The 25,961-nt window shown below is 45.5% G+C and overlaps 1 protein-coding gene across 2 annotated transcripts in view; it reads left to right on the forward strand.

Moving 5' to 3' along the window:
• The window catches only part of PTPRN (protein tyrosine phosphatase receptor type N), a 152,934-nt gene that overhangs the window by 25,426 nt on the left and 101,547 nt on the right, over positions 1 to 25,961 (forward strand). For both annotated transcript variants that reach the window (XM_033946754.1, XM_033946756.1), the window contains one exon: positions 10,401 to 10,514. In XM_033946754.1, the coding sequence (XP_033802645.1) occupies positions 10,401 to 10,514 (114 nt within the window). The remainder of the gene's footprint in view (positions 1 to 10,400; positions 10,515 to 25,961) is intronic.

Raw genomic sequence — 25,961 nt, forward strand, 5'->3', positions numbered from 1 at the left:
TTCTTTTATTTCTTCTGCATCACTACGCTTGAAAACCACTTCTGGTTCAGGTAGATCTCTTACATCTTCTTCTGTAAAGACTGAAGCAAAGAATTAATTCAGTCTCTCCGCTATGGCCTTATCCTCTTTGAGTGCCCTTTTTGCTCCTTGATGATCCACCGGTCCAATGGATTCCCTCACTGGGTTTCTGCTTCTGATGTACCAGAAAAAGTTGTTGCTCTGAGTTTTTGTCTTTTTGGCAAATTTCTCTTCATATTCTTTCTTAGCTTTCTTTATCAATGCTTTGCATCTAACTTGCCAGTGCTTATGTCTCTTCTTATTTTCTTCATTTGGATTCTTTTTCCGTTCTTTAAATCAGGGGTAGGCAATTCCGGTCCTCGAGAGCCGGAGCGAGGTCAGGTTTTCAGGATATTCACAATGAATATGTATGATATGGATTTGCATGCACTGCCTCCTTGAAATGCAAATCTATCTCATGCATATTTATTGTGGATATCCTGAAAACCTGACCTGGCTCCAGCTCTCGAGGACTGGAATTGCCTACCCCTGCTTTAAAGGATGCTTTTTGGTTCTAATAGCCTCTTTTACTTCACCTTTTAACCATGTCGGCTCTCGTTTTCTCTTCTTTATACCTTTGTTGATACGTGGAATATATCTTTATTTATTCAATTTTCTCTACCATTTTCCCAGGGGAGCTCAGATTTTATTCAGGTACTCTAGCATTTTTCCCTGTCTGTCCTGGAGGTCTCACAATCTATCTAATAATAATAATAATAACTTTATTCTTGTATACCGCATTACCATGGAAGTTCTATGCGGTTAACAGAAGAAGAGACTGTACAATTACAGCGAAGTTACAAGTTCGTTAATGTTACATTAACATTTTAGACAATGCATTTTTCAATCAAGTTAAATTTACATTTTAGACGATACATTTACGGAGAAGTTAATTTTTGCAGGTAGGTAATATATTCGGAGTAGTTATGTTTGCTATGAGTTACATACAGCAGAGTTACAAATAGAAGTGTTACATACAGCGGTAAAGAGTCTGGGGGAGAGTCGAGGTCAGAGGAGGAGGAGGGAGGAGAGGAGAACGTTCAGAGGAATTTGTCAAAAAGGTAGGTTTTAGTTAACTTCCTGAAAGTTTGATAGGGGGGGGGGGGGGAATTGGAGATGAGAGTTGAGAGGCATTTGTTCCATTTGCCCGCTTGGAATGCTAGGGATCGGTCGAGGAATTTTTTGTAGAGGCAGCCCTTCAGGGAGGGAAAAGAAAACAGGTAGGTATTTTGAGTACGAGAAGGGCCTGCAATTTCGAGGTGCTCAGATAGGTAAATTGGTGAAGAGCCTGCTAAGGTTTTGAAGCAGAGGCAGGCGAATTTAAAGAAGATTCTTGCCTCCACCGGCAGCCAGTGGAGTTTGGTGTAATAGGGGCTGACGTGGTCATATTTTTTGAGGCCGAAAATGAGGCAGACAGCGGCATTTTGTACTATTCTAAGACGTTTGATGGTGTTTTTATAGGCTCCCAGGTATATGCTATTACAGTAGTCCAGTATGCTTAGGATTAGTGATTGGACCAGTAAACAGAAGGAGAGGTGGTCGAAGTGGTGTTTGATGGTGCGAAGTTTCCAGAGGGAACAGAAGCATTTTTTGACCTGGGCACTGGTGTGGGCTTCGAAGGTCAAGCTTCTATCTAGGAGGACTCCGAGTATTTTTATGGTGGGGTTGATGGGGTATTCTAGGCCGTTCAGTTTCAAGGAAGTGTTTGTTATTTTATGTGTAGGGCTTGCCAGGAAGATTTTCTGTGTTTAATTTTAGTTTAAATTGTGAGGTCCATTGTTCTAGCTTGGTGAGGATAGAGGAGGTGAGTTGTTCCGTCTGTTGAGTGAATTAAGTTAGGGGGATGATAATGGTGATGTCATCAGCGTATATGAATGATTTAAGGTTTAGGTCGGCTAGTATCCGTGCTAGAGGGGCCAAGTAAATGTTGAAAAGGGTGGGGGATAATGGGGAGCCTTGTGGGACTCTGCAGGAGTTACGCCATTGATGGGAGAAGGTTCCTTTGCTGTGGACCTGATAAGTGCGGTTGGTTAGGAAGCTTGAGAACCAGTTAAGTACTTGGCCGGAGATGCCGATGGAGTCGAGGCAGCGGAGCATGATGTCGTGATCGACCAGGTCGAAAGCACTGCTTAGGTCGAATTGGAGTACGAGGGCGCTTTTGCCCAGTGAGAATAGGTGGAGGAGGTAATTGGTTAGAGCAGCTATGACCGTTTCTGTGCTGTGGTTTGAGCGGAAGCCGGGTTGAGAATCATGAAGGATGTTGAACTTTTCTAGGTAGTTCATGAGGTCATGGTTAATGAGGCCTTCCATGAGTTTCTGGAAGAGTGGTATGCTAGCGATGGGTCTATAGTTAGCAGCGGAGGAGATTGGTTCTTTGTTGTTTTTGAGGCGGGGGGATACGAGAATGTGTCCGAGTTCAGTCGGGAAGAGACCAGTGGACAGGCATAGTGTGACCCAATTGAAGAGTTCCACTTTGAATTGGGGGGGGCGGATTTAATGATGGCAGGTGGGCAGTTGTCTAACAGGCAGTTGGAGTTGGCGTATTTTGAGAAGAGTTTGAGAAAAAGGCTCCAGTCTGGGCTTTCAAAGGAGCTCCAGGTCATGTCGTCCCTTGAACTTGTTGTGTCTATTGTTGGAAGGTTGAATATTGTCTCGGTGTTGGGAGTTGTAAGAGATGATTTTAAAGTTTGGATTTTGTTGGCAAAGTGGTCAGCTAGGATTGTTGCGGGGGGCGGGAGTTCTGAGCTGGACCGTTTGTATGAATCGGTGTCTAGAAGGGAGTTGACTAATCTGAAAAGTGCTTTACTGTTTAGAGAAGGGGTGTTGATGAGTTGGGAGTAATATTTGCTGCGTTTTTCGGCAATTAATTTTTTGTATTCGTTGACTTTTCGTCGCCAGATAAGTCTGTCATTGTCGGTCCCTGATTTACGCCATGTTCTTTCTAGTTTCCTTACTTCACGTTTTAAGGCTGAGAGATCCGCATCAAACCATTTATTTGTGGGCCGAGGGGTTTTCTTGCGAAGTTTTAGGGGGGCGATGGTATTGAGGACTTGGTTGCTGAAGTTTTTCTAATGTAGCTGGGGCAAAGGGGGGATTAAGGGTATTTGCCCAGGGTCATGAGGAGCAGCATGGGATTGAACCCTCAACCTCAGGGTGCAGAGGCCGTAGCTATAACCCCGCTTTGTTACGCTCTAGAAATCAAAATGTAGCAAAAGTGAGCCAAGTCTAGGACAATCCAGCCATTGTGACGTCACTGATGAGGTTGGCTCTTATAGGTGGAGTGAAGCATTGTGATGTCACAATACCAGCTCTGGTTATCAGAGAACATAAGAATTTGCCTCCGCTGGGTCAGACCAGAGGTCCATCCCACCCAGCGGTTCGCTCCCGCGGCGGCCCTCCAGGCCCATCACCTGTGCAATGGTCCCTGACTATTCCTATAACCTACCTCAATCCCCTTATCCTCTAGGAACCTATCCAAACCTGCTTTGAAGCCCTGTAATGTACACTATTTATTCATTCGGTTTTCTATCCCATTCTCCCAGGGGAGCTCAGAATGCTTTCCATGAATTTATTCAGGTATTCGAGCATTTTTCCCAATCTGTCTAATGTATCTGGGACAATGGGGGGATTAAGTGACTTGCCCAGGGTCACAAGGAGCAGCATGGGTTTGAACCCACAACCTCAGGGTGCTGAGGCTGTAGCTTTTAACCACTGTGCCACACACTGGGCTTCCAGGATGGCATTTTTAAATAACATCCACGCCTGGTTTACAGTCCTAACCTTTGCAACTGATCCTTATAGCTTCTTTTTAACCATTTTTGTAATCGCCCTTTTGAAAATTAAATGCTGCTACAGTAAGTAGATTTTTTTAGTGATTTCACTCCAGATTTGATCATGTTATGATTACTGTTTCCCAAAGGACTCAACACCATTACCTCTTGTACTATGTCCTGCATTCCACTAAGGACTAAGTCTAAACTAGCTCCCCCTCTTGTCGGTTCCTGGACCACTTGCTCCAAGAAGCAGTCATTTATGACGTCTAGAAGTTTTACCTGCCTAGCACTCCCTGATGTAACATTTATCCAGTCAATATTGGGGAGTAAAGAAGTGCAAGTTCTGCGGAATTCCAGGTGTGCCGAGGAACAGCCCAAACCGCCTTCAACTGCACCAGTCAACGCACAAAAGCCAAGAGATTTCCTCTGAAGCAGCGATATTTTTAAGTCTGCCAGATGATTGTTAGGAATTTTGGGACTATGTATTAAGGCACTGTATTTTTGAATGAACTGGACACTTCATTTATGTGCTAAAGTAACAGCATTTCCTCTGGATTTTTTTCTTCTAATGATAGAATGCAAGTCTTTTGTGCATTGGACCCTGCTTTTTATATGTTTTTCCATATGCCTTTTGCATTAATTTACTGCTCTAGCTGAGGGCAGCGGTGCTATGCTTTGGGTGATATCCAAATCAGTGGCGTACCTAGCATATGTAACACCCGGGGCCCATCATTTTTTGACACCTCCCCCCATCTGTAAGAAAAACATGATTTTTAGTAACAAGCCACACGTCACACATGAGTACCTAGGAAAAGGCAGCATCTTACATATTGCAGTGAGCAGTACATCAATACACCCATTGTAAAACTAAACAAGCCAGACCAGCACAGATCAATCCTACACCGTCAATCCTAACAGAAAATCATGTCTTTCGAACACACAGAACACAGAAAACACCTTCGCCTAGTATGGAATATGTCATCACAAACTAACCCCCCACTCTTTTACAAAACTGTAGTGTGGATTTTAGCCACGGTGGTAACAACTCTGATGCTCATAGAATTCTGAGCATCAGAGCTGCTACCACCACGACTGGCGCTAAAAAACGCTCCACAGTTTTGTAAAAGGGGGGATAAAATAGAAATACATAGACAAAGGTTAAATCGAACCAGCAAGAAGCTGGACTCTGCATACAATGCAACACCACAGAAACAGTGACACATGTCTCCTAAAGCAATAAATAAATAGAAATTTTTTTCTACCTTTGTCTTCTGTGGTTTCTGCTTTCCTCATCTTCTTGTTACTCTCTTCCTTCCATCCACTGTCTGCCATCTCTCTGCCCCTAAATGGCATCTTCTCTCCTTTGATGCCCCATCTCTCCTTTCACCCCCATTGGTCTGGCATCTCTCTCTTCTTCTCCCCTCTCCCACACCTCTCTTCTGCAATCCCTTTCTTCCCTCATTTTCCTTTTTCAATTTATTTTCTGCATCCATCTAGATTATGTTCTTGCTACCCTCTCATCAATTTCCTTTTTTACTGTCTACCTACAGCTCCCCACCTCTTTCCCTCACCCCCTCCAGTATTTCCCTAACTCAATCCTTTTCCCCCATCATGTGCCCTCCTTTTTTTTTATCCCCTCCTTCCATCATCTGCCCTCTTCTCTCTCCCCACTTCCATCATCTGCCCTCTTCTCTCTCCGCACTTCCATCATCTGCCCCTTCTCCCCACTTCCATCATCTGCCCCTTCTCTCATCCCCCCTCCTTCCATCATCTGCCCTCTTCTCTCTCCCCGCTTCCATCATCTGCCCCTTCTCTCTCTTTCCCACTACTTCCATCAGCATCTGCCCCCTTTCTCTCCCTACAACCCAATTCCATGCAGTATCGTTCCCCCTTATGTCTCTTTCCCTGCAATTCCATCAGCATCTGCCCCTTTCTCTCCATCCACCACGCTTCCATACCACCCTGACCCCCTTTCTCACCCTTCACCATGATTCCATACCACCCTGACCCCCCTTTGTCACCCTTCAGCATGATTCCATACCACCCGACCCCCCCCTTTGTCACCCTTCAGCATGACTCCATACCACCCTGACCCCCCTTTGTCACCCTTCAGCATAACTCCATACCACCCTGACCCCTTTGTCACCCTTCAGCATGACTCCATACCACCCTGACCCCCCTTTGTCAGCCTTCAGCATGATTCCATAGCATCCTGACCCCCTTTTGTCACCCTTCAGCATGATTCCCTACCACCCTGACCCTCCTTTGTCACCCTTCAGCATGACTTCATTGTACCCTGACCCCCCTTTGTCACCCTTCAGCATGATTCCATAACACCCTGACCCCCCTTTGCCACCCTCCACACCCTTTCATGCCACCCTGACCTCCTTTCTGTCTCCATCTCAAAGATGCCGCGATGACTGCTTCTGCTCCGATGGCAGAGTTAAGTGAGGTTCGGAGGGGGCTGGGCCGGCAGACGCAGTTAGTTGCGGCAAGATCTCGCGATGACTGAGGCTGCCGGTCCACACCCCCCCCCCCACACCCCCGACGTCACTTACCTCTTCCGAAACAGAGGAGGTAAACGGCGCAGTTATCGCGGGACCTTCTTCACTTCAGCGCGGCTGCCGACTCTGCTCTAAGTACGGTAGCCACGCTGAAGTGCCGGTTGAAGCAGCGCGGGAGGTTCCGGATCTGGCCAGCTGTGCACCCCCTTGGAGCATGCACCTGGGGCGGAACGCCCCCCCCCCCCCTTAGTACGCCACTGATCCAAATGATTCTTTTGTATGTGGATAATTGAAGTCACCCATTAGTATACTATATTTTCCAGCTTTCCTAATCTCTGTAAACATTTCTTCGTCTGTCCTACCTTTATATTCCTTCCCATCATACGTGGAATTAGAAAAGGTATAGAGAAGGGCAATGAAAATGATAAAAGGAACAGGAAGACTTCCCTATGAGGAAAGGTTAAAGTGGCTAAGGGGAGTTTTAGAAACATGACGGCAGATAAAAGCCAAATGGCCCTTCCAGTCTGCCCATCCACTGTATCCACTATCTCCTCCTCTCCTCCTCTCCCTAAGAGAACCCACGTGGCCATCTTTTTGGACTCAGCAGAAGCGGATTTTTCCGCTCTTCTAAGACTGATTGGTCGGGTCACACCCTGATGCAGCTAGTCGGTGAAACGCTGGCCTCCGTCGGTGTGCCGATCAGTTAAAGATAAGTGGCTTTATTCCTCTATCTATACTAACACACGTGTGAAGCATAAGTTTCTTTGCTCGCATCAATTGACTTTTGAAGGTTTTGCCTGTGAGGTTACCGTCTAACCACCTTGACATCCACGTTTTGTGGTGGTGGGAGGGCCTTTTCTGAGGCTTTTTCCTTCTTTTTGATTGAAAAGCGAGGTGACACCTGCTCCACTGTGTTTCAGCAAAACGTTATCTTTTCATGTCCTAACATTACAGCAGTCGACAATTGAAAGTGTTGGTTAACATACATTGGTTTTTCAATATATCTGTGTTTTCATAGCTAGTACCTAACATATGTGACACCTGGGGCCCATCATTTTTTGGCACTCCCCCCATCTATAAGAAAAACATGATTTTTAGTAACAAGCCACATGTCACACATGAGTACCTAGGAAAAGGCAGCATCTTACATACTGCAGTGAGCAGTACATCAATACACCCATTGTAAAACTAAACAAGCCAGACTAGTACAGATCAATCCTACATCGTCAATCCTAACAGAATACCATGTCTTTCGAACACACAGAACACAGAAAACACCTTCGCCTAGTATGAAATATGTCATTACAAACTAACCCCTCCCCCTTTTACAAAATTGTAGTGTGAATTTTAGCCACGGTGGTAACAGCTCTGACGATCATAGAATTCTGAGCATCAGAGCTGCTACCACCACAGCTGGCGCTAAAAAACACTCCATAGTTTTGTAAAAAGGGGGGATAAAATAGAAATACATAGACAAAGGTTAAATTGAACCAGTAAGAAGCTGGACTCTGCATACAGTTCACCACAGAAACAGTGACACGTCTGCTAAAGCAATAAATAAATACAAAATTTTTTTCTACCTTTGTCTTCTGTGGTTTCTGCTTTCCTCATCTTCTTGTAACTCTCTTCCTTCCATCCACTGTCTGCCGTCTCTCTTCCCCTATATGGCATCTTCTCTCCTTCTATGCCCCTTCCAGAAACTGTATGCCTTCCTCTTCCATCTGTCCTTTCACCCCCATTGGTCTGGCATCTCTCTGCTCTCCTTCCCTCTCCCACACCTTTCCTCTGCAATCCCTTTCCCTTTTTCCCCCTCATTTTCCTTTTCAATTTTTTTTCTGCATCTGTCTAGATTACATTCTTACTACCCTCTCATCAATGTCCTTTTTTACTGTCCACCTAAAGCTTGCCACCTCTTTCCCTCATCCCTCCAGTGTTTCCCTAACTCAATCCTTTTCTCTCCATCATGTGCCCTCCTTTTATTTATCCCCTCCTATCATGTACCCTCTTTCTCCAACCTTTCCATCTAGTACCTTCTCCTCTCTCTGTCCACTTCCATCCAGCATCTGCTCCCCTCTTTCTCTCCTCCCATTTCCTTCCTGCATTTGCTCCCTTAATTCTCCCATCTGCACTTCCATCCAGCATAGGCTCCCCACTACCATCCAATGTCTGCCCTTTCTCTCGCCATCCACCCCTCTTCAATCAGCATCTGCCCCCTTTCTCTCTCTCCAATATCCTTCCCCCTTATGTCTCTCCCCTTTCTCTGTATATCATTTCTATCAGCACCACCCTTCCATACCACCCTGCCCCCTTTCTTTCCTTCCACTACTCTTCCATTCCAGCAAACCTGCTCCTTTCTCTCCGTTCATGCAGCAAGGTCCCACGATGATTGTAGCTGCCGGCTGCCAGTCCACCCCATTCCGACGTACTTGTTCTGGAGCGGACTCAGCATCCGCATGCTGGAAGGTCCCGCGATGACTCGTCTGCTGACTCTGATCCAAACCTCCAGAAGTAAGTTACGTCGGAGGGGGTGGACCCGGCAGACGCAGGGAGTTGTGGCAAAGTCCCGCAATGACTGCGTCTGCCGGGTCCACCCCCTCTGACGTAACTTACTTCTTCTGGAGCAGAGCCAGCAGACGAGTCAGCGCGGGACCTTCCCGCACCTCAGCACGGCTGCCAACTCTGCTGCAGAGAAAGTAAGTCAGAGGTAACGTGACCATTTATTTTTTTCATCAAAAGGGGACATCTATTAATTGACTGTGTATCCTTTCTTTCATTTCTTTCTTTCTGCACTCAGGCCCAACAATTGTCCCTTTCTATTCCTTCCCTCCTTCCTTTCCATGTCCTTAGTGCCCCCCAGTGCCTCCGTCCTGTGTCCATAGTGCCCCCAGTGCCTCCTTCCTGTATCCATAAGGCTCCCAGTGCCCCCTTCCCGTGTCCTTAGTGCCCCCCAGTGCCTCCGTCCTGTGTCCATAGTGCCCCCAGTGCCTCCTTCCTGTATCCATAAGGCCCCCAGTGCCTCCATTTTGTGTCCATAGTTCCCCCAGTGCCTTCTTCCCGTGTCCATAGTGCCCCCAGTGCCTCCTTCCTGTGTCCATAGTGCCCCCAGTGCCTCCTTATGTCCCCCCCACTACCTTCTAGATTTTGGCCACCCCAAAGCCAGCCTGCCTGTCTACCTATCTCCTCCCTCCCTGCTGCTGCGCTAAAGCCAGCCAGCTTGCCTGCCTACATCCTACCCTCCCTGCCGCGGAAAAAAAAAGCGCCTCTCCCCTTCCTTTCCCCGTCCCACGCCGCTACGAACCTACCTCCCCCCGCCGACAAGAAGTCTTTCTGACGTCAATTCTGACGTCGGAGAGGATGTTCCAGGCCAGCCAATCACTGCCTGGCTGGCTCGGAACATCCTCTCCGATGTCATAATTGACGTCGGAAAAGCTTCTTGTTGGCGGGGGGAGGTAGGATCGTAGTAGCGCGGCCAGGGGAAAGGAAGGGCAAGAAGACCCGGACCTGGCCGGCTGTGCACCCCCCCAAGCCGTGCACCCGGGGCGGACTGCCCTCCCCCCCCGCACCTCCTCCCCCAGGTACGCCACTGGATTAACACTCACTGTAAGGGATTGCCCTTATCCATTCTCTGCCCAATCCTACTTTGGGCAGAGAATGGATAAGGACAATGGATAATGTACTTTTTTGCCAGAATGTGTCTAGTTTTGAAAATGCAAAGCTGCATATGGTGTTGCCTCTCTGGGCCTGTCCCTCTGTTGAGAATTCATCGGTGAAAATGCTCCAATGTTTGCACAAAGACTGGGTGCACAGTTTCTGAAAACCACTTTTTTCCAGCCTTTTAAAAATTAGCCATCCCTCTAAAAGCCACAGAAAATATCAGCTCATACTGCCACTTACTCTAAGTCACACACACACCACCCCCTGCGAATTTTCAATCATACTGTTAGACACATACAGGTATTCTCACCCCTGCTGTCACACACCACATGTGGATTTGCACAATTCTCATTCCTCTCTGTCACACACAATTTCATCGTCTTACTTTGTGCTGTTCTGGCTTTCCTTTTAGATGGTTTGTTTGGCCACTGTCAGGGGAGGTCATTGCAAGAGAAAACCTTCTTTGAGGTCACGCCTGGCACTCTCCAGAGACTACAGGATTTGCTATATCAGCTGCTGGCAGAAGGTATGAGCTCTGTCTTTGTCCGTGCAGACTCTCTCCTGACAGGGATGGATGTCAGATTCCTAGCTTAAAATATTCTGGGATGCATGACTCTTGTTTTCCAAACTAACCCGGTGTGTGTGTTAATAACATTAGCTGAGTACTTGCAGGTGGAATTTGTGTAAATGGGTTGAGGGTGGGGGAGGAATAAAGGGAGGTGAGGAGGGCAGTAGTGTTGCCCAATTCACTTTGGGTGAATCGATTCAAATCGATTTAAAACTCAAAAAAACTGGCTTCCCGATTCGGCTAACCCTCTCCCCTCGCCTCCTAAAGCAGGAGCGGCAGCACTGCTCTTGCTGGCCGGCCACTGCCACACCTACTTTAGAGGGCGAGGGGGGAGGGTCAGTCGGGAAGTGCTGCTGTCCGGTTCCCCCTCCCCCTGATATCCAGTTTCCCCACCTGGCCTCCCGCTTCCCCCCCCTGGCCTCCCCGCACTGTTTACCTTATAGGAGCAGCCTGCAGACAAGATCACGGTGCTAGCGATCTTTGCACTGCTTCAGAGCTTTTTCATCCACCGCGATCCTGCCTCTGACGTCAGAGGAGGGGGTGGGACCACGGCAGAGGAAACAGCTCCGAAGCAGTGCAAAGATTGCTAGCACCGTGATCTTGTCTGCAGGCTGCTCCTATAAGGTAAACGGTGCGGGGAGGCCGGGGGGAAGCCGGACACCAGTGGGAGGCCAGGGGGAACATGCAGGCCTTCCGGGGGGGGGGGGGGGAGGATGTGAGCAGTCCTTTGAGGTGAGGGGTGGGACAAGCCTTCAGGGGGTACAGGCAGGCAGGCCTTCAGGGGTGGGATGCAGGCCTTTAAGGGGGGACAAACCTTGAAGGGAGGGAGGCAGGCCTTCAAGGGGGGACAGGCCTTCAAGGGGGGGGACAGGCCTTCAAGGGGGGGGGACAGGCCTTCAAGGGGGGGGACAAGCCTTCAAGGGGGGACTGGCAGGCCTTTAAGTGGGGGGACAAGCCTTCAAGGGGGGGCGAGACAGGCCTTCAAGGAGGGGACAGGCCTTCAAGGGGGAAACAGGCCTTCAGGGATGGTGTCACAGGTCTTCAGGGGGGGACAGACTTTCAGGGGAGGGTGGCCTTGGTGTAGAAGTACATGGAGGGAGGGAAGAGCGGGTTCAAAGAGACATGCGTATGCCGGACTTTGGGGGGGAAGAAATAATGGGTCTAAAAATAGAGGAGAGGGAGAGAGATGGTGGACAATGGGATTTAGGGAGGGAAGAATCAGAAAGGGGGAGAAGTTAGACACAAGGGATGGTGTGGAGAGGGGGATAGAGATACTGGATAGAAGGGTAGTTGGGAAAAGAAAGGGAGAGATGGTGGACCCTAAGGTGGTGGGAAGGAGGGAGAGATGCTGGATGAAAGGGTAGTTGAGAAAAGGTGAATCTGTGGATGGAGACCAAAAAAAGGAAAGATGCCAGACCTACGGGGGAGGGAAGGGAAATGGAAAGGGAGGACAGAGATGGCAGATGGTTGGTTAGCAAGGAGAAAGAAGAAAGAAGGAGACCCTGGCAAGCAAGTTATCAGAAGACAACCAGAGCCTGGGACCAACAAGATTTGAATATTGACCAGACAACAAAAGGTAGAAAAACTAATTTTATTTTCTGTTTTGAAATTACAATATGTCAGATTTGAAATGTGTATCCTGCCAGAGCTGGTGTTAGACCGCAAATGTGAGCTAGGATTTAACAGAGAGAGGAAAAGTCCTTTTTGTTTCTTTATTTTATTTACATCACAGCGCCAGTGTGGTTAGGAGAAGCCAAAGGTGGTGAAGAAGCTATAAAATAAACCCACCAGGATGTTTGAAAAAAAACACCCAACTGGGCAGGAAAATCGAATCAAATTGAAAAACCAAATCAATAGGCTGAATCAAATCGAATCAAAATTTTTTTTCCTGAATCGGGCAGTACTAGTGGGCAGTGAAGGCTATGAAGGACTGTGGAAGAGTGGAGGTGGAGATGTAACAGAATTCTCTATTGGTGGAGCAAAATAAACAAACAGTGGGATTGGTGGAAACTTTTGGCGGGCTTTAGTCTGTGAGGAACAGGGAAGGAGAGATGGCACCTATTGTAATTTCACACACACTGTTTGTTATGGTGGATTTGGTGGTTCTTGGGGTGGCACTTAGGCTTTGGGGTGGAGAGTTAGCAGGGGTTTGGGGTAGGGTACAGAGGTCGCAGCTGTGGAATGAGGGCAGAAAATTGGGGCACTGGTCTCAGATGCGGCTGGGAGATGAAAAGTTCATAAATAATGTAGCAGTCGTAGGCAACAACGCTATGAGGGGGTGCCTGACCTGGCGTTATCGTAGGTCATGCTTGTATGATGTTTTAAAAGTATAAAATTAAAAGGAGCAAGTTTCATCACTAAATAGCTGTCTGGAATTGTGAAGCTGCTTTGGGGTATTTGATGTTTTATTTGGATTGAATTGTGAGTTGAGATGTGAATCGTTAATAAAGCTGTACGTTTCAAGTTTATTTAAAAATTTGATTCAATCACAATATCATATTTCAAAGTGATTTACAACTATAAAATTGGGGTATCAATAGAACATAGTATAAATTAGACTCTGACAATACGTGACAAACATAGGACAGGTTCAACTACAATGTATTAAAGAAAAACAGAAAGAAGTTGGGTTGGAACAGTAGGGTGGGGAATTGTTACCCATTAATTGTCTTTTATAATGATGAGGAATCTGAAGAACCGAATTTTAGGCGTCTTTGTAGAGCCAGCGTTTTAGAAGTCCTTTGAACCTATCAAGTATTTTTTCTTCCCTAATACTTGTTCCACAAATTAGTGCAAGTGTGTTTATTGGTTGTTGATTATGTTATATATATATATATATGCAGGTGACAGAATGTGAATGCTAATGTTAAGATCATAATTTTATAACCCTGTGTTGATAAAGGAGGGGACAAGGTCATTTACCTTTTTCATTTTGTGTTGCATAGACCATCAAGAGAAACTAGAAACTTCTACTTATTTGCTTATCCCAAAATTAATGGGTGTAGATATAAGACCTTCTTAGCATTTCAAGCTAGTAGGCAACAATCTTGGTTAGGTAAATGTATTCAGCAAACTATGTTATCCTATTGCTGTTTTTGGAAATTAATTAAGACCACTTTGTTTGATAAGTTTATTACTTAGTGAGTTTTATTATTGAAATTTTATTTTGCAAATGTATTATTGTATTTCACTGATTGTCCAGCTCTTTTTAGTGTAAACCACCTAGAACTTTTGGTTATAGCAGTATAAAAGAATAAAGTTATTATTATTATTATTATTTCAGAATTTTGAGTTCACACCAGGTGAAGTTTACAGTGAACTGGCAAGACTCAAGGTGAACAAAGCCATGGGACCAGACAATTTGCACCCAAGAGTGCTCAGAGAATTGAGCGATGTCCTGGTGAAACCGTTGACTGAGCTATTCAATCTCTCCCTAAGTAAGGGGAAAGTTCCCCTGGACTGGAAATTAGCTAATGTCGTTCCTCTGCATAAAAAGGGTTGCAGGGTAGAGGCTGCGAATTATAGACCGGTGAGTCTCACATCAATAGTGTGCAAACTCATGGAAACACTAATTAAAAGCAAATTGGACATGATCTTGAATGAAGGGAATCTTCGGGATCCCAGTCAGCATTGATTCACCAAGGGTAGGTCCTGCCAATCCAATCTCATCAGCTTCTTTGACTGGGTAACAAGAAAGTTGGACTTGGGAGAGTCTTTGGACGTCGTGTACCTGGACTTCAGGAAAGCTTTTGACAGTGTCCCACACCGCAGGCTGCTAAGCAAGATGGAATCGATGGGGTTAGGAGAGACACTAACTGCATGGATCAATGATTGGCTGAGTGGCAGACTTCAGAGGGTGGTGGTTTATGGTACCCTCTCTAAAACATCGGAGGTGACCAGTGGAGTGCCGCAGGGCTCGGTCCTGGGTCCACTCCTTTTCAACATATTCATAGGGGATCTGACTCAAGGGCTTCAAGGTAAAATAACACTATTCGCCGATGACGCCAAACTATGTAATATAGTAAGTGAATGCAGTTTACAGAATTATATGGCGCAGGACCTGCTTACATTGGAAAGTTGGTCCTCAACCTGGCAGCTAGGTTTCAATGCTAAGAAATGTAAGGTCATGCACCTCGGAAGCGGAAATCCATGCAGGACGTACTTCTTGAATGGAGAAACTTTAACTAGGACTTCAGCAGAACAAGATTTAGGAGTAATCATCAGTGCAGACATGAAAACTGCCAATCAAGTGGAGAAGGCTTCATCTAAGGCAAGGCAGATATTGGGTTGTATCAATAGAAGTTTCGTCAGCCGAAAGCCTGAAGTCATAATGCCGTTGTACAGGGCCATGGTGAGACCTCATCTGGAGTACTGTGTGCAATTCTGGAGGCCACATTACAGTAAAGATGTGCGCAGAATTGAATCGGTTCAACGGACGGCCACCAGGATGATCTCGGGGCTCAAGGGTCTCTCGTACGAAGAGAGACTGAACAAATTGCAGCTCTACACTCTTGAGGAACATAGGAAGAGGGGAGACATGATCGAAACATTTAAGTACCTCACGGGACGTGTCGAAGTGGAAGATGATATTTTCTTTCTCAAGGGACCCTCGGCCACAAGAGGGCACCCGCTCAAACTCAGGGGCGGAAAATTTCATGGCGACACCAGAAAGTATTTCTTCACAGAGAGAGTGGTTGATCATTGGAACAAGCTTCCAGTGCAGGTGATCGAGGCAGACAGCGTGCCAGACTTTAAGAATAAATGGGATACCCATGTGGGATCCCTACGAGGGTCAAGATAAGAAAATTGGGTCATTAGGGCATAGACAGGGGGTGGGTAAGCAAAGTGGGCAGACTTGATGGGCTGTAGCCCTTTTCTGCCGTCATCTTCTATGTTTCTATGTTTCTATATTATGTATCCCGTTGTTTACATTAAAGAAACAGACAGACAACTGGAAGATCATAAATTTTACAGAAGAGTTGAAGATGTCTGTACACTGCAGATCAAATCTAAAATCGATTCAGTTTTGAAAATAGGATTAGGAGGAGGCTATAGTTAAGGATAGTGGAACAACGCTATGAGGGGGTGCCTTGGCTGAAGTTAGGGCCCAAAGTGATGAACTGAATTAGAAACTGGTTAATGGACAGACACCAGAGGATGGTGGTTAATGGAATTTGCTAGGAGGAGGGAAAAGTGAGTACTGGAGTGAACATAAGAATATAAGAAGTTGCCTCTGCTGGGTCCAGACCAGGGGTCCATCGCGCCCAGCAGTCCGCTCATGCGGTGGCCCATCATGTCCATGACCTGTAAGTGATCCTTTGTCTAAAAGCCTTTCAATCCCCATTGTTCCTTTTTCAATACCCTTTCATAAACCTATCTCTACCTCTATCCTAATCCTATCTCTACCTCTATCTATATCCCTCAATCCCCGTATCCTTCAGGAACTTGTCCAATCCCTCTTTGAATCCTCTTAATGTACTCTGTCCTATCACATCCTCTGGAAGTGCATTCCAGGTGTCTACCACCCTCTGAGTGAAGAAAAATTTCCTAGCATTTGTTCTAAACCTGCCCCTTTCAATTTCTCCAAGTGCCCCCCTGGTTCTTGTAGTTCCCAATAGGCTGAAGAATCTGTCCCTTTCCACAAGGATCGGTGCTGGGACCGATTCTGTTCAATATATTTGTGAGTGACCTTGCTGAAGGGTTAGGATACCAAGATTTGTAATAGAGTGGACATCCCGGAGGGAGTGGAAAACATGAAAAAGGATCTTCAAAAGTTGTAAGAATGGTCTAACATCTGGCAACTAAAATTCAATGCGAAGAAGTGCAAAGTGATGCATTTGAGGGGTAGAAATCTGAGGGAACCGTATGTGCTGGGAGGTGAGAGGCTGATAAGCACAGATGGAGAGAGGGACTTTGGGGTGATTGTTTCTGAGGATCTAAAGGCATCTAAACAGTGTGATAAGGTGGTGGTTGTAGCCAGAAGGATGCTAGGCTGTATAGAAAGAGAAGTAACCAGAAGAAGAAAGGAGGTGTTGATGCCCCTGTAAAGGCCATTGGTGAGGCCACACTTGGAGATTTGTGTTCAGTTTTGGAAGCTGTATCTGGCGAAGGATATAAAAAGACTTGCAGTAGTCCAGAGGAAGGCGATGAAAATGGTAAGAGGTTTGAATCAAAAGAAGTATGAGAAGAGACTGGAAGACCTAGAAGAGAGGAGGGACAGGGGAGATATGATACAGATGTTTAAATATTTGAAAGGCATTAATATAGAACCAAATCTTTTCCAGAGAAGAAAAAATGGTAAAACTAGAGGGCATAAGTTGAGGTTACAGAGAGGAAGACTTAGGAGCAATGTTAGGAAATTCTTTTTCACAGAGAGGTGGTGGATGCCTGGAATGCCCTCCCGAGGAAAATTGGTGAGGATCTCTAATTAGAAAACAAATGATATCAATTAACGAACTAATGTATGGTTTCTTTACCATATATGGTGTAGAATGGGCTAGGGAGGGCATCAATGGGAACTCCACTAACTTGGAACATGAGAATGTTTCTGGCCAGCTTTGTAGTAGTGCAAACAGGATGGTTGGATAGGCTGAAGTGAGCTTTGATGGCAACTTCAGCAGTTGGAACCTAGGACTTTGGTCTATTGCCCAAAAATATCAAAGAAGAGAAGTTAATTTAATCACATATTTTTTTTAATGAGAATAACTAATGAGCAGTTTAGGTCTTTATCTGCCATCATTTGCTATGTTACTATATCACAGAAAGGAATGTGATTTCCTTGATGTAGACTCCCCTAGAAGACCAGCTATTGGCAGTAATTTACATAATCTTTAAATGCATCTCCAGGAAGACTCATTATGTCCGCCTTTGACTCTCTTTTTGAGCTGTTCTACATGTTTATTGATAAATTTTTAAGACCCATTCTTCCCAACTATGGATGTCAAGTCTCTATTTATGAATATCGTTCAGTCAGAAACTTTAAACATCATCAAAGAGGTTCTTCTAAAGCATTATGTCGCAAACAATTTAAGCTGTGGCACACTAATTACATTACATTACATTAGGGATTTCTATTCCGCCTGTGCCTTGCGGTTCTAGGCGGATTACAATAAAGAAGATATCTGGGCATTTCCAATAGAATTACATTACAGGAGAAGAGTAGATTACAAGTAACAGTGAAGAGTTACAATACATTCAATATCACCGAAGATGTAACATAGCAACAGATTACAATAAAGAAGATATCTGGGCATTTCCAGTAGTATTACATTACAGGAGAAGAGTTAATTACAGGTAATAGTGAAGAATTACAATACATTCAATATCACAGAAGATGTTACATAGCAACTTTACCTGCTTTGCCTGATTACCCTGCCCGGCTCGGCCTCCACAGCCAGGCGAGGGATGCACAAAGCGCTAAGGCGCAGGTCCAGTCGGTACATTCCTCGGCTAGGGAGTCACCCATATGTGGCTAATCTTGGGGCCAAGACTGGAGGGCACCTGGAAATGCATGGACATTGACACGATGGTGTCGTAAACATGTGATATCATCACGTTGACGTCCGTGCATGTGTGGATACCCTCCAGCCACAGCCCTGAGCCTCCTATTACCATCTGTGGTGGGGGGGGGGGCTGCAGAATGAGAGGTGAGGAGAAGGAGCAGAGGTTCCAGTGAGGAGGAAAGGCAGGCTGATTGACTACAGGACGCGCCTCTTGCCGTGAGATGCCAGTCCTGTAAGCACTGGCACCTCCCCTCCTCACCAGCATTTTGTGGCACACCTGGAATCTGCTTACAATACACTGTTCTAAAGAATGATCATTGCAGGAAAATTCCACTGCAGTTCATGATGACATTACCAGAAATTACATTTAGAATTATTTTTACTTTGACAATAAGTTTTTGAAGCACATTCGACCACAAGCTGCACAATGGCACCATCAACATAAGAACATAAGCAATGCCTCCGCTGGGTCAGACCTGTGGTCCATTGCGCCCAGCAGCCCGCTTATGCGGCGGCCCAACATGTCCAGGACCTGTGCAGTAATCCTCTATCCATACCCTTCTACCCCTTCTCCAGCAGGAAATTGTCCAATCCTTTCTTAAACCCCAGTACTGTACTCTGCCCTATTACGTCCTCTGGAAGCGCATTCCAGGTGTCCACCACACGTTGGGTAAAGAAGAACTTCCTGGCATTTGTTTTGAACCTATCCCATTTCAACTTTTCCGAATGCCCTCTTGTTCTTACATTTTTTGAAAGTTTGAAGAATCTGTCCCTCTCTACTCTCTCTATGCCCTTCATGATCTTGTAAGTCTCTATCATATCCCCTCTAAGTCTCCTCTTTTCCAGGGAAAAGAGACCCAGTTTCTCCAATCTCTCAGCATATGAAAGGTTTTCCATCCCTTTTATCAGACGTGTCGCTCTCCTCTGAACTCTTTTGAGTAACGCCATATCCTTCTTAAGGTACGGCGACCAATATTGGACGCAGTACTCCAAATGCGGACACACCATTGCACGATACAATGGCAGGATAACTTCTTTCGTTCTGGTAGTAATACCCTTCTTGATTATACCTAGCATTCTGTTCACTCTTTTAGCGGCCGCTGCGCACTGTGCCGTCGGCTTCATTGTCATGTCCACCATTACCCCCAAGTCCCTTTCTTGGGTACTCTCATTCAATAACATCCCTCCCATCGTATAGTTGTATCTCAGGTTTCTGCTTCCCACATGCAATACTTTACATTTCTCAACATTGAACTTCATCTGCCATCTCGTCGCCCATTCCCCTAGTTCAAGTCTCTTTGCAATTCTTCGCAGTCCTCCTTAGTCTGAGCTCCACTAAATAGTTTGGTGTCGTCCGCAAATTTTATTATCTCGCACTTCGTCCCTGTTTCTAGATCATTTATGAATATATTAAATAGCAGTGGCCCAAGCACCAAGCCCTGCGGAACACCACTCGTGACCCTTCTCCAGTCCGCGAAGTGGCCCTTCACCCCTACCCTCTGTTTCCTACCCGCCAACCAGTTTCTGATACATCTGTGTACGTCTCCATCCACCCCATAGTTCTTCAGTTTCCGGAGTAGACTTTCATGAGGCACCTTGTCAAAGGCTTTTTGGAAATCTAGGTATATGATGTCTATGGGGTCTCCTTGGTCCATCTGTTTGTTAATTCCTTCGAAGAAGTGCAATAAGTTAGTTAGGCACAATCTCCCCCTGCAGAAACCATGTTGGCTGGTTATCAGAAGTTCGTTTCTTTCAAAATGTTCATCGATGTTTTCTTTTATCAGTGCTTCCACCATTTTCCTCGGAACTGAGGTCAGACTCGTCTGTAGTTTCCCAGGTCACCTCTTGATCCCTTTTTAAAGATGGGCGTAACATTGGCTATCTTCCAATCCTCCGGGATCACTCCTGTTTTCAGGGATAGGTTGCAAATTTGCAGCAGTAGTTCCGCTATCTCCTCCTTTAATTCCTTCAGAACCCTTGGATGGATTCCGTCCAGACCCGGGGATTTGTCAGTTTTTAGTTTTTCTATCTGCCTGCGTACATCTTCAAGGTTCACTTCCATGGATGTTAATTTTTCTGCTTGATTTCCATTGAAGAATTGCTCAGGTTCCAGTATGTTGGTTGTGTCTTCGTTTGTAAATACAGATGAAAAGAACATGTTAAGTCTTTCCGTGACCTCTTTCTCCTCCTTCACCACTCCCTTCCTGTCTCTGTCGTCCAGCGGTCACACCTCCTCCCTAGCCGGCTGCTTACCTTTAACATATCTAAAGAACGGTTTGAAATTTCGTGCTTCCCTGGCTAGCCTCTCTTCATACTCTCTTTTATCTTTTCGGACCACACGGTGACATTCTTTTTGATACTTCCTGTGCTCTTTCCAGTTCCCCTCAGTTTTGTCCTTTTTCCATTTTCTGAATGAATTTTTCTTATTGCCTATCGCTTCCTTCACTATATTAGTTATCCATGCTGGGTCTTTTGTTTGACTCATTTTGCACCCCTTTCTGAATCTGGGGATATACAGATTTTGCGCTTCGCTCACCGTGTCCTTGGAAAAAGACCAGGCATGTTCTACTGTTTGCCATTTTTTGGAAATGTTCCTAAGTTTCTTACTTACCATTCCCCTCATTGCTTCGTAGTTTCCTTTCCTGAAGTTAAAAGTTGTCACTATGGTTCTCTTTCCTTTTGGTATTCCTATCTCAACCTTGAACTTGATCATATTATGATCGCTGTTTCCCAACTGTCCCACTACTTCCACTTCCTTTGCAGATCCCCTTAACCCATTTAGGATTAGATCCAGAGTGGCATGTCCTCTCGTCGGTTCTCTAACAAGCTGCTCCATAAAGGAATCTTGTGTAGCCTCCAGAAATTCTGTCTCCTTAGCACATCTTGAGCTTCCAAGACTCCAGTCTATCCCGGGGTAGTTGAAGTCTCCCATAATAACTGTGTTACCGCTTTTGCATTCTCGCTTCATCTCGGCTTCCATTTCTTCATCGATATCTCCGGTTTGCCCAGGTGGACGATAGTATAGGCCCATCTTTATTTCAGGCCCTTTCCTTCCTGGTATTTTAACCCATAGCGATTCCAGCTTGTTGGTCGTCTCTGCTGTATCCATTCTTGTCGATTGTATGCTTTCTTTTATGTACAGTGCTATTCCACATCCTTTCTGTCCTGACCTATCCTGGCGATATAGTTTGTAGCCCGGCAGTGCTGTATCCCATTTGTTTTCCTCATTCCACCATGTTTCAGAGATTCCAATGAGGTCTATGTCCTCTGCAGTGGCCATGGCCTCTAATTCCCCCATTTTGTTTCTTAGGCTCCTTGCATTAGTATATATGCAATTTAGATCCTGGTATTTTGTTGTCTTCATTTCCTTGCTCCTGGGAGGCAGGTCACCAGCCGATCTTCTCTTCCTCCTGCTATGTGGCTGTCCACAAGCCTCAGGATCGAGTCTCCCACTAGGATCGCTGACTTTCCCTTCTTCAATGTTCGCTTTGGTCTCAGGTCAATGTCCTTGGTGTGCTTCGCTCTTTCTTCTTCTGGGCATCGACTAGCCAATTCCTCCCCCTCGTGCGGTATTCCTCTGTGGGTGTTTTCTTTGAGGTTGTCTGCTTCTTGTTCTCCCTTCCATGTTGGTGTTGGTATAACTTCATCTTTCATCTGAAGTTCGTTCTCTTCCACCCTCCTCCTGTATGCTTCCTCAATGAATTTTTGAGTTCCCTGACTTCCTCCTTGATATGTCTCTCACTCATGAAGTCTTCAGTTGTCTTGATTGGGTCTTCCGTGGTGTAGAGTCCTTCTAGTTCCTGTATCTTGTCCTCTAGTCGCTTGACTTCCTTCTTCAAGCTTTTCAGCTCCTGACACTGACTGCATACATATGACTGTCTTCCCGAGGGGAGGTAGTCATACATATGACAGTCTGTGCAGAACACTGGAAAGCTCATCTTCTGGTTTCTCTCTGCTTCCATTGTCGTTCCTACTTTAAGATAACAGTTAAGATTACGTGTTCCTTCTGTGCCTGCTTCCTTCAGTGCCTGCTTCCTGCCCTCTTCTTGTGTGTGCTGTCTTTGCTCTACCTTACCTTACTGTTGCTTGTGTGCCTGCTTCCTTTAGTGCCTGCTTCCTTCTGCGCCTGCTTCCTACCTTCTTCTTGTGTGTGCTGTCTTTGCTCTACCTTACCTTACTGTTGCTTGTGCGTGTTCGTTTCTTCTGCGCCTGCTTCTTCCTTACCTTTCAGTCCTTCCCTGGTGCTCTTGGGTGTATTGACTTGGCCCTTCTTGAGGCCCTTCGCAAAGGCGCTCTCGCTAAGACGAGCGCCTTTGCCGCTCGCCTTCGCCACACGCTGAACGGCTGCGCGCCATTGGCTCCTCCCCTTTTAAGAGGGAGTCCGGCGCTGTCTGTGATGCGGTGGGGGTGGGCAGAGCGAACTCTCGCCGCTTCCCCGAGCCTTCTGCTTCCTCCTGCCTTCTGCTTCCTCCTGTGCTCGGCCCGATGCTGCTCCTCTCTTCGGCACCGAGTAAGGGAACCCCGACACTGCTCTTCTCCTCTCCTTGGCATGTTTCTAGCTATCTCTGAGAGATGATTTTTGACTAATCATGCAGATAATAGACAATTATTAGCCTAGAGGAAGAGGTACATAGATATTTTTTTTATTGTGTGGAAAGGGACAGCGACTGAACGTCTTGATTTTCATAAATGGATTAATAGCTTGGAAACCTCAATTTCACATTTCAAATTGATTTTACCATTTTCAATTAATGCAATCTTTATTGTTGTCTTTGACAGATTATTGTAACATTATCTACTTAGACTGTTGAAAATTCTTATTACATAAATTGCAAACTTTACAAAACACAGCAATTCGATTGATTTTTGGTCTAAGAAAGGGAGATAGAATCTCACCTTGTTAAACGTCCAGTGGCTTCTTTTGGAAGCCAGAATATGGTTTAAGTTTTATTGTCAGTTGTTCAAAATTTATTATGGAAATGCCCCAACTTATATACAAAATAGATAACGGCTAATAAAGACCCGAATGGTCCAGTCTGCCCAACCTGATTCAATTTAATTTTTTTTTTTAATTTTTTTCTTCATAGCTATTTCTGGGCAAGAATCAAGCTCTACCTGATACTGTGCTTGGGCTCCAACTGCCGAAATCTCTATTAAGACTTACTCCAGCCCATCTACACCCTCCCAGCCATAGACGCCCTTCCCAGCCCATCCTTCACCAAACGCCCATATACAGACACAGACCCTGCAAGTCTGGCCTTAGTTCTTCAATATTTACTATTATTTTCTGATTCTAGATCCTCTGTGTTCATCCCACGCTTCTTTGAACTCTGTTTTGAGTTCAAAAAATAAGAAATTATTTCCCTCTAAAGAAATACAACATTTCACAGGAAATTTTAAAAGAAACTGAGCACCCAGGGCCAAGACTCTGGGTCTATAACTTAGAAATTCCTTTCTCCTTTTTTGTGTATCTTTAGAGATCAGGAAAAACACGTACAGTGGAACCAAGAAACTTATCATTCAAGTGACTAAAGTATGTTCGTAAGATTAAATCCCTATCAAACTCTAGGGCAAAAGTCACAATAAGGGTAGTTCTTTCTGTTATTATTTCAAGTGAGTCCTCCCAAAAATTTGTCGTTTAAGTCACTTTTGGCTTGTTCTGTCTCTCATCCTGAAGTAGAGACAAGCTGTTTCTTCCCACTCAAGACAAGTACTGAGCCCTAATTATTGGAGGTAAATTTTCTTCTGGAATTAAGAGAATTTCTTTTAAGTACTTCCGAATCATTGCTAATGGAGCAATTAATGATGACTTTGGGAAGTTTAATATTCTTAGATTATTTTCTAGATATTCCAATTTTTTCTTTTTTTTTAAATCATTTTTATTAGAGAGTCAACAAGAGAAACAAGCAGAACACAGGGTAAAAATAGGCAAACAATGGCAATCAGAGGAAGAGAACAACAGTCATCACCAAGAAAACATAATACATCATGAAACTACAGGACTGTCTTTCCTTAACAATCTCTGTCTCCAAAGTTTTTATTTGATTTATTTGTTCTTGATGTTTCACTCTGCTCTTTTAAAATAATCCCTTGTGCGTTAACCTGAGTACTAATAGTACCTCAATCAACACGTACACTTCTCCCTCCGTATTCGCGGATCCAGCACTCGCGGTTTCGCTTATTCATGATTTTTCATTGGCTGGCTCCGCCCCCCATTTTAAATCATCCAATCACCGATATAAAAATTTTGCAAATCCCAAACTCACGTACCAAGCTTGAGAAATGGAAGCACCAAAGCCGGTTTGACAGTCGGGGCCCTTGCCCAATGGGAGAGGCAGAGGGTTTCCAAAAATCCCATCTGGCCAATGGGAGTACTGGGATGCGGTGCTTGGGTGGGCGCTGTGGGTCCGGGGTTTAGGTTCCGGGTCAGGCAGTATGCGCCTTGGTGTAGCAGTTTAATGGCAGCACAGCTGGAGTGCGGACTGCGATGAGACAGAAGTTGGGCTCCTCTCATCGCTGGGAATTTAAAGTGGAAAGAGGGAGGGGTTGTCAGCGTGGTGCAACAGGAGCACTGCATAGAGCCAGTGCCTCCAGGAGTGAGCCTCAGCGTGCAGCAGGTAAGGCTTTCAAGTGCGAGCCTGCAGCTGCTTCCGATCTGCCCACTTCTCCCTTTCAGCTCAATCCCGGCACTCTATGTGAGTCTTTCTGCCCTCTGGAGCCTGCTAGCTGTTATTTGCGGTTTTTCCATATTTGCGGGTTAGTCAATCCCCTAATCATCGCGAATACGGAGGGAGAAGTGTACTAAAGTTAAAGCCTTTTTAAGGTTAGAGTTCATAGTCACTATTGCCTTCCACGGATCGTCTAAATTGACTTGGTTAGGCTTAGTTAACTCCCCAAATTGAACCGGTAAAGATAAACTGTTCTCACCAACTTGGGGAGTGGAAGACATCGATGTTGCACTGTCTTCAGTGAGGAACTGTCTCTAAAGAGACATTTCTCCCACCTCTCCTCCGGGTCTCATCAGTTGACCACCTTCATAGGATCCTCAGTTGCCTGTTCCACCGCTGTAACACCTCCTTCAGGTTGGGGAGGAGGCTGCCTTGAGATCGAGTTCAAAGAAGCCTGATCAGAGCTAAGGTTTGCCAATGAAATTGGCACTCCTCCCAAAGCCTGGGTCGTCCCTGAAGTCTGACATGAAATTCCGGCATCCAATGTCGTCTGTATAATAGCTCTGGAGTTGCCGACCGCCGGAGGTCCCAGTTGCGAGGCTCCCTTTCTTTTCCCCATTGCGTAACAGCAAGGGAGAATACGTAAGCTTTCTTAAGCAAAACAAAAACGTGTCCAAATGAACATGTAGCTAAATGGCCTCACGGGACCGATAACAGAAGTGGAAGTCGTGGTTCCACTGGGAACGAGTGATCACAATGTAATCAACTTTAAACTTGACATCGGGAAAGGGAAACATGCCAAAACCTTAACCACCACCTTAAACTTTAAAAAGGGTAAATACGATCGCATGAGGGCCATGGTAGAAAAACGACTAGAGAAGATGGTGGACAAACTTGAAACGGTAGATCAGGCATGGTCCCTACTGAAAAATACTATCACAGAAGCACAAGATCTCTACATTCCGAGGATTTCCAAAGATCGGAGAACAAAGAGCAAAAGAGAACCGGCATGGCTTACCATACAGGTGAAGGAAGCCATAAAAGAAAAGAAGGACTCTTTCAAAAAATGGAAATGCATAAAGACAACCGAAGCCTGGAACAAACATAAAGATGATCAGAAGAAATGTCACAAGGCGGTGAGGGATGCCAAACAGGATTATGAGGAAAAAATAGCCCAGGAGGCCAAAAACTTCAAGCCCTTCTTTAGATACGTGAAAGGGAAAAAACCTGCAAAA

Source organism: Geotrypetes seraphini, chromosome 5, assembly GCF_902459505.1.
Source record: "Geotrypetes seraphini chromosome 5, aGeoSer1.1, whole genome shotgun sequence".
Taxonomy (NCBI): Eukaryota; Metazoa; Chordata; class Amphibia; order Gymnophiona; family Dermophiidae; genus Geotrypetes; species Geotrypetes seraphini.